The sequence below is a fragment of the Nicotiana sylvestris genome, chromosome 2, assembly GCF_000393655.2.
Source record: "Nicotiana sylvestris chromosome 2, ASM39365v2, whole genome shotgun sequence".
Classification (NCBI taxonomy): domain Eukaryota; kingdom Viridiplantae; phylum Streptophyta; class Magnoliopsida; order Solanales; family Solanaceae; genus Nicotiana; species Nicotiana sylvestris.
Genome location: NC_091058.1, coordinates 133,672,041 through 133,681,794, shown reverse-complemented (window position 1 = coordinate 133,681,794; position 9,754 = coordinate 133,672,041). Strand labels below are relative to the sequence as shown.

Below are 9,754 nucleotides of genomic sequence, written 5' to 3'. Positions count from 1 at the left end.
TGCTTTTGATGCATTCTTATCTCTTATTGAACCTAAAAATGTTGCTGAAACTTTGCAGGATGCAAATTGGATGAATGCAATGCAAGATGAACTCAATCAGTTTGAAAGAAGTGAAGTGTGGCATCTGGTCACAAGACCCAAGGACAGGTCAGTGATTGGTACTAAATGGGTCTTCAGAAACAAACATGATGAATATGGAACAGTTACAAGGAACAAGGCAAGGCTGGTGGTCCAAGGCTATAGCCAAGAGGAGGGTATAGATTATGATGAGACCTTTGCTCCAGTAGCAAGACTAGAAGCAATAAGACTCCTCAAAGCCTTTGCAACACACATGGAATTTACCCTTCACCAAATGGATATGAAGAGTGCCTTCCTCAATGGCTACTTATAAGAAGAAGTCATTGTCAAAAAACCTCCAAGGTTTGAGAGTAAGGAGTGTCCAAATCATGTATACAACTTGGACAAGGCCCTATATGGACTCAAGCAGGCTCCTAGAGCATGGTATGAACGTCTATCCAAATTCCTGCTTGAACATGGATAAAAAAAGGTATAATCGACAACACTTTATTCTTGAGGGAAAAGGTAAGGATCTTTTAGTAGTACAAATATATGTTGATGACATAATCTTTGGGGCAACCACTGAAAAACTAAGTAAGGAATTTGCAAAATTAATGGGCAGTGAATTTGAAATGAGTATGATGGGTGAGCTTAACTTTTTCTTAGGCTTACAGATCAAACAAAACCCAAATGGAACCATGATCTATCAACAGAAATATGCAATAGAGTTGATTAAGAAGTTTAAAATGTATGAATCAAAAGAAATAGACACACCTATTGCAATAGCTACTAAATTAGACATAGATAAAACTGGTTCATCTGTTGATCAAAAGTTATATAGGGGAATGATTGGTGCACTTTTGTATCTTACTGCAAGCAGACATAACATAGTTTTTAATGTAGGGTGTTGTGCTCATTTTCAGGACAATCCCGAGGAATCCCACTTGACTGCTGTCAAGAAGATACTGAGATATTTGAAAGGTACTACTGATCTTTGTCTTTGGTACCCTAAAAGTAGTAACTTTAATCTAGTAGGATATGTTGATGCTGACAATGCAGGTTTTCTTGTGGATAGGAAAAGCACCTCAGGTACGGCTCAATTTCTTGGCTCATGTCTGGTAACATGGGCCACTACAAAGTAGAATTCAGTGGCCTTATCCACTGTTGAGGCTGAGTATGTTGTTGCTGCCTCTTGTTGTGCCCAACTATTGTGGATCAAGCAACAGCTAATGCATTTTGGCATTGAAATTGGTTGCATTCCTATCTTTTGTGATAACACTAGTGCTATAAATATGACAAAGAACTCAGTTCGTCATAAGAGGACTAAGCACATAGATGTTAGACATCATTTTTAAGGGACAACTGTGAGAAAGGATTGATTACTATAGAATTCTGTGCTACTGATAAACAAATTGTTGATATCGTTACTAAAGCACTGAGTAGAGAAAGCTTTGAAAGGAACATGTTAGAATTAGGGATGATTAAGATCACCTAATGGGACTAGCTCAAAATGCACAATGAAAATTGTTTTTGCTAGGAAATCTGGAACTTGTATACATATCTAGATTAATTTGTACTCAGTCTCATACCATAAATAGTATACTCTTGTGACATGTTTTGATATGACTCACTGATCTCTAATAAAACTTTTCTCTATATTGGTAAATTGAGGCATGATCAAGAGAATTCTAAATGAAGAACCTGGTTCATCAGTATTAGTTCATCTGAATGACAAGGTATATTTTCTATACTCTGCACAATTAGAAATATAAGTTCCGACCTTATTAGAATTCTGACCACAAAAATTGCCTAAAATATAGGGAAGCCTAACCGTTCGTTCAACCTACAATTTCAGGTTGATTAGACCTCTAATTGACTACTAAAGCTATCATTATACATTAAATGACTTTCCCTTTAAATACCCATTATTACCTTCTGCCACCCTCATTATTCCAAATCGTCAAAAATTCTTCTTCACTCTAAATTGTTTTCTTCTCCAAAAATCTAATTCACAAACTCTTTCAAGCCATCAACTACAATGTCGAACCCTCAAGATAACCGTGGAACTCCTCCACAACCTACTCCCTCTGATTCATCCACCCCTTATCCACCTAGAACAACTCCTCAACCTAGGAGAAGGAGAGTAAAAATGTTTGCTCGCAAAACGGTGGCATCTAGTGCACTTTCAAAGAAATTGAACGAGAAATTAAAGGAGATTCAAGCCCGAGATTCTGAGAACTCAGAAGATTCATTCAAATCTGCAAGTAAGGGGGAAGGACCTGGGTCTTCTGACTCTGAGAAGGCTAAAAAATCCCCTTCTAAGGTAAGTTCTGCTTTGGCTGAAAAATTAGAAATTAGGTTTCTTTTGGTTGGGCCTATTAGGGATGTGGAAATACCTGAGTTGGGAAGGAGTGGAGGTAAAAAAATTGAAAAGGAAAAAGTGAGAGAGGGTGTATGTGGTGATGTGAGGGGAAAAGGGAAAGGAGTGGCTGAGTCCTCACCCGCTTCTGAATTGCCGGTACTAGCTATGGGGTTGCACAGGCAACTTTGGAAGAAAGTGGCATTAAATGGTTGTATCAGCCCCATATCTTTGTAATAAATGCATTTTGTACTATATTGGGATTCCCCCTCATATATAAAGGGGACCTTTATCATTTTGTAAGAGATACAAGATACAACACACACTATTGAATAGAAGAACATTACCTGCTCTCTAACTTAAACACATTCTCCCTTAATTCTATTATTTACATTTATTGCTTACATTTATTATGTTCTATTAATTGTTCTTCATTTCTTGCTCATTATTGATCATAAGGAGCCTTCATCAAAACTCTCAAAGTTGTTACTCCTTTACCGGTTGTCCATAACTTAGTATCGATCTTGACCTCGAGGCCCCGTATAACCAAGCTCGAGGCCCCGTTTCTCAGCCACTCGATTTGCTTAAACATACCATTTTTGAGTTCTTAACTTATTTTCTAGTTTCAGACTTAGCATCTATTGCCTAACAACTAGCACAAAAATAGATCACATATTTTTAGAACCCCAAAGTCAAATCTAATTATAATTACCATTTTCAAGGTAAACAGTTTGGCGCCCACCGTGGGGATAAATATAATAGTGATTGTTCTTGCTAGTTTACTACATAACGCAAGTTATCTTTCACACTTTTTCTTGTCCAAAAATCTTTGATTTCAGGTCAAAATGTCTAACTTAGTGAATGCATATGAGACCAATGGTCTTGAGGACCATAGGGAGAGTGGCATAGCTGTTCCAGGTATTGGTGTACCACTATGAAACCCTGAGGACGCTCCAGAGCTATTCCCCGCGGATGTGGTCTCATGCGATGCCCAACAAGTCGATATAAGCTCCCACACGTACAGGAGCATACACCAAGGAGACCAATAAGAGGTTCAGAAAACCCCAGTTCGGGAAGAACAAGAGGTTGGCCTTAACGTTATTTTTAAGATGTTGGAGGCACAACAGCTGGCTATTGCTCAACTGCAAAGCCACCAAAAAACCCCAAGCACAGCAACACCAAAAATTCCTCCTCGAGCTGAATAGGTACCGGAAATATCGAGTAACAACAGGTCAGCAGCCGACCCTGCTATTATGAAGATGCTCGAAGACCTAACAAAGAGGATTGAACGGGGCGAAAAAATCATACAATCTAACGACAAAAAGGTGGATACCTACAATTCAAGGGTCAACCAGATCTCGAGCGCACCCTCGATCCTGAAAGGTATAGATTCGAAGAAGTTTGTGCAAAAGCCATTCCCACAAAATGCCGCTCCAAATCCCATCCCAAAGAAATTCAGAATGTCGGTTCTTCCAAAGTACAACGGAACCTCGGACCCCACCGAGCACGTCACTGCCTACACTTGTACAGTAAAGGGCAACGACCCGAGAGACGAAGAGATCGAGTCCGTCCTACTCAAAAAGTTCGGAGAAACACTTTCGAAATGGGCCATGAGGTGGTATCACAACCTTGCTCCAAACTCGATAGACTCATTTGCTATGCTGACAGATTCTTTCATAAAGGCGCATGCCAGCATCATCAAGGTGGCTACAAAGAAATCAGACGTCTTCAAAATCAAACAAAGAGAAAATGAGATGCTGCGAGAGTTGTATCTCGCTTCCAAATGGAACGAATGGAACTGCCACCAGTCTCCAATGACTGGGCAGTGCAGACCTTCTCCCAAGGTTTGAACAAACGAAGCTCGGTGGCTTTGAATAAACTAAAGCATAACTTGGTTGAATATCCCTCCGTGATTTAGTCGGATGTCCACAACCGATATCAGTCGAAGATTAGGGTTGAGGACGACCAACTAGGAGTCCCCTCGGGCTCGGTATATCCAAGCAGGCTCCTGGCAAAGGAACCAAAACCAAACAAGGAAAGATATCAACCATATACTAAAGATAGAAGAAATGCCCCAAGGCATAACATACCCTAAAACGATCGAAGAATGGATCGAGGTTAGAATCCTTGGGGACTTGTAAGCAGAATCGGATTTGATAGGCACACAGGACTGACGGAGGCGCCCCGCCTATCTGAATACAACTTCAATGTTGACATTTCGGACATTATATCTGCCATTAGCAAAATCAGAGACACCAGGTGGCCAAGACCTAAACTATTAGATCCGTCGCAAAGGAACCCCAACTTAGTGTGCAAATTTCACGGCACACACGGTCATAGAACCGAAGAATGCAGACAACTTCAAGAAGAAGTAGCTCAACTACTCAGCAAAGGGCACCTCCGAGAGTTCCTTAGCGACCGAGCCAAAAACCAATATCGGGAAATAGAGGAAAACAGGAAAAATAAAACAGAAGAACCACAACATGTCATCCACATGATTGTCGGGGGAGTCAACATCCCACAGGAACTCGTTGTCAAAAGAACAATAATATCCATCACTAGGGAGAAGCGAACTCGAGGTTACATACCTGAGGACGCTCTCTCATTCAGTGACGAGGATATCGAGACTTTGTCTCAGCCTCATAATGATGCACTGGTAATCTCGTTTCTTGTGAATACATTTCAAATTAAATGTGTACTTATGGATCCAGGTATCTCGGCCAACACTATCAAGACAAGGGCGGTGGAGCAACTCGGACTACCCGACCAAATCGTCCCCGCCTCTCGAGTCCTCAACGAATTCAACATGGCATGCGAAACAACGAAAGGGGAAATCACCCTCTCGGTAAACGTGGCCGGCACGATCCAAAATGTCAAATTCCATGTCATCGAAGGAGACATGAGGCACAACACCTTGCTCGGAGTACCATCAACACTTCATCAAATGTTGAAGTTTCCGACGAAGGATGGAATAAAAACTGTGTTTGGGGAACAAATGCAGCGAGGGAAATGTTCGCGGTGCACGATGTGGCACCCGCGTCAACACCTCCCAAATCGAAGGAGTCAAAGGATAAGAAAACAGTATAGTAGAAATCACGAGTCACATTCTCGGATACCCCCAAATAATACAAGCAAAGGACCGTGTTATGTCCCAAAAGCAAACCAAAACGTTCGAAGCATATCGAGGCTAAGCTCCATTACCACCAAGGTATAACCATCTCCCTTTTTATTCATATTTTTTGTGAAGGTGTCCGATCAAAGCAATAAAAGCGCCACCCAGCTCAAAGACCTTAGGTTTCAAAGCATATGTTGCACTCTTTTCCTTCGATCAGGTTTTATCCCAAGAAGGGTTTTACCGGCAAGGTTTTTAACGAGGCAACATGTATGTGCTACCTAAGGAGAATTCAACAAGTATCCAAGGCTTCTCTTCAATCAACCTTGAATACTAGAGGGCATCCCCCTGGAGGTCGCCTCCTCGGATAAGTCATGACGTGCCAAAAAGCGTATCGATAGGAAAACAATGTATCGGGCCAAACGGTCGAACGAATCGTGTCCAAGTTGAAAAACTGAGCCCTTGACGACAAAAACATGTATACTTGTGCCAAGTAATGAAAGGATATTTTTCTTCCATCAAAATGCTTTGCCCTTCAAAAAAGTCTTCTACCTTTACAAGAAATGGCTCCAAAGCCAAAAAACTTCCCAAACACTTGGGGACTGATGTCAAAAACTTGACCTCCGGGTCCGAAGCTTCGAACTCGTAAGCCCTCAATGAGGCAGCACCAAGTTCATAAAAAATGGCTATAGAGCCAAAAGACTTTTGATGTTGCAGGGATTATCGTCGATGATCACCCTATCGGTTTGTCAAAAGTCGAGGCTATAAGACCCCATGCGGGCAACCCCGAGCTCATAAGACCTTCATAAAGGAAAATACCAAACCTGTAAGACCTCAAGTAAGGCATGTAAGAATCATAAGACCTTACAAAAATGCATTATCCCGACCTTGAAGTTAAGGCTATATATTCGAACTTGCAAGACCCCTAAAAAGGAATACCCTCGATATAGACACCAAGACTACTTCATTCGGAAAAATAAAAGGCTACGACCAAACATAGATGACTACGGTCATAAGGCTTCGGCCAAACCAACGCAACTCGGGGATGCCCGACCGTCGCTATAAAATCACAGGCCTTCAATTACTTCAAAAAAAATTCGAAAAGAATCGATTAATCAGGCTACCCTCGACTTAAGCAAAAGAGCTTCGATCATATAAGCTCCAAACTACAGGCTTCAAAATCATTCAGCCATCGGGTGAAACCTCCCAAGGTTCTCATCTATCGCCGCATAGCGGCTCACAATCGAGGTTCTTATCGAACCGTCGAAGAGTCAGGTGAACATAAAAACTTCAAAGGTCTTTAACGAGGGAAAAATAAAGCCTACAGTAAGATTTCGTACCGAACCAACATGTAAGAGACGCTGTCGCTAGCCTACACTAAGAGGATGTACCGACCCAATGCATAAGAGCCACTATCACCAGCCTATACTAAGAGGTCATACCAACACAATGTGTAAGAGCCACTATCACCAGCCCATAATAAAGGTCGTACCGACCCAATACGTAAGAGCCTAAGGACCAGCTTAAAATTCAAAAACTTAAGGGTTAAATGAGCTTGAGTCAAAATCCGACTAGAAGACTGAGCCCAAAAATAGTTAACTGAATATGCGTAAAGGAAAACTCATAAGAGCCACTATTGCCAACATATATTAAAAGTCGTACCGACCTTATGCGTAAGAGCCAATGGGCTAGCCTAGCAAAGCCTCAGGGCCAAATTATATACCTAAGGGTCATTACTCAAAGTCCAGTTCACCTGGCTAATCTTCGACAAACATATAAATTCAAAAACAAAGAATGACATACACAAGCAGAGGAAAAAGCATGAAAGATGAAGCCAAAAGGTTTTCTTTTATAGGCATATGCGAAAAAATACAAAAAGCTCCATTTGCAAAAGTTCTCTGAGAACAATGTAAAAAGAATCAAAAATAAAAAGCCTAGTCTACGTCCCCCTCGGGGACTGTGGCCCGTCGGCCCCTTCCTTATTATCTTCGGTATCAGACAAAAGGAACTTAGCATCATATTCGTCCGCCTTTGCATGCTTTATCTTTTCCGAGAGATCAAAACCCCTAACTTGAATCTCCTCGAGGGTCTCCCTCAGAGATTTGCATCGGGCATACTCATTATTTATGCTCTCTCGATTAGAAGCCCCTCTCAGCTCAACTCGAGCGTCGGCAGCGTCTTTTAAATAGACGGCCACTTTTTTTTCGGCCTTAGCTCAAATCTCTTCAGCTTCAGCCTGGGCATCCACGACCTCAGATTTCATCTCCAAAAGCTCAGACTCGAGCCTTGCGATCAAGCTCGTTTGGACCAAGCTGTTTTCACAAACATTTCGGATATGCACCTCGAGGGAAAAAGCCTTGACCAAAGCGTTCTTCTTGACCGCAGCTTGGGCATCTACCTGAGCCATTAGCTCATCACGTTCACACATGGCCTGACTAATTTCTCCCTGAAGACATTCCAAGCCCTCAATTTTCCTCTACAGCTAAAAATATCAAAACATTACTCACAGAGGGTAGAAGGAGAAATATGCAACCCCTCAGAGCAGAGGCTACCTGTCCTCGAGGTAAATTTCATAGTTCCGGCTCTGACTCACCTTATATTGCATGTATACTGACTCCTCTCCCCTTTTGTCACAAAGAGTCCTGAGGGATTTCTCCCCTTCCAAGGCTTTTTGCAACCTGGATTCACGGTGAAGCAACTCGAACTTAAGCTAGTCAAAGGCATGCGAAAAGGGAGCTCAATAAGGAAATAAAAGTGCAAGACTGAAAAACCAATCGGCAAAAACGCACCATCGAGCAGAGCCTCTAGCTTCCTCAAAAGTAGAACACACACCTACCGGCACCCCAGCGGAATCACTCCCAATAGGAATTTGATAAGTCGAGACCTCGCTTGAATTAGGCGGCCTCTGATCTTGAACACCTCTCGAAGTGCCTTTGACGAGAAAAGACGTCGGAGGCCAAAAATCCTTGTCCCTCAAAGTACCTTCAATGGGAAGAAAAGATGGTGGCAAAGGAAAAGTTATTTTCCTAAGGTTAGAAGCCTCGGGTACTGCAGGCTCAGCCAAGACATCTCCTCTGGGCCTCCGGACAGGACTTGTCTCGCTATAAGCCCCTTCGCCCTATGAGGGTTCCTTCCTTTTGATATTATTCCTCAGTCCCGAAGCCCACGATCCTTTATCCTCACCGAGGTGGCACAGTCGCATCTCAGGAAATTCCTAAATTCCTGCAATGGTGGAGTAAGTTCACATAAAAGAAAGTACCTTTCAAACAAAGAAAACCACACAGCCCGTACCGTAGTGTTTTGCCTCCCATCCACCCTTGGATAGATCTCACCACTTGCGCTCATCGTAGGTTGATAGCACTGCTAGTTTCCAAGCCCAATCCGACAGGTCGGGGACCTCGTATATCATCCACGGGACCGCTGCAAAAAAGAAAGGGAAATCGTCCTTTCAGAATCCATCTCCACAATGAGCAGAAACGATAAAAACACAAGTGTATCACTTACGTGTGACATTACATTCCTCAGGAAATGGCAGGAACTCCACGAGGATAACATCTACAATCTTTACGCGGATTAATCGATTCATCCACCCTCGGTCCCCATCTTCTTCATCATCGACAACAAAAGGCCTGGCGGATCGGCATCGCAAAGCTATCAGGCCTCTACAATGAAAAGGTCGGTACAATCAGATGAGATGGCTAAGGGTGAACTTGAGCCTGACTTCTTCCGCAAAGAACATCATCATCAGCACTATCCTCCAGAATGACGGGTGAACCTGTGCTAGGGTAGCCCGATATCTTCAACAATTGTCAAACACGACTTTATTGAGAAGGCCCAACGTGAAGGGTACACATATACATGTAAAAAACCCTCTGGATGAGCCGTGATGTGTTCTTTCGGGGAAGGTGCCTGCAATACAACCTGTTCTCCCCATCCGCAGTCTCTCCTCACTACCTCGAGGTGTTCCTCTCCTATTGATTAAGTGAACCTTAATGCATGATCCCAATGACCCTCGACATTAAGAGGTCTCTCTAACGAAAGGTCCCTCCTCGAGACAAAGCATCTGGAGATCAGCTCGCCAGACGCCACCGATGTACCACCAATTGAGCGGGAAGAAGAGGTGGAACCCTCCTCTTCGTGGTGAACGGATTTGGCGTAGCAGCCATGGCTACGGTAAAACAAGAGAAGGAAAATGAAAACTCAGGCAAAAACTTTGAATTAAAATG

The 9,754-nt window shown here is 42.7% G+C and overlaps 1 protein-coding gene across 1 annotated transcript; it reads left to right on the top strand.

Annotated features, from left to right (window-relative positions):
- Positions 1-698: 698 nt before the first annotated feature.
- On the top strand, positions 699-1,199 carry LOC138885624 (uncharacterized mitochondrial protein AtMg00810-like). The gene has a single exon (XM_070166592.1). It carries the CDS (start codon positions 699-701, stop codon positions 1,197-1,199), a length of 501 nt encoding a protein of 166 aa, XP_070022693.1.
- The last annotated feature ends 8,555 nt before the right edge of the window (positions 1,200-9,754 follow it).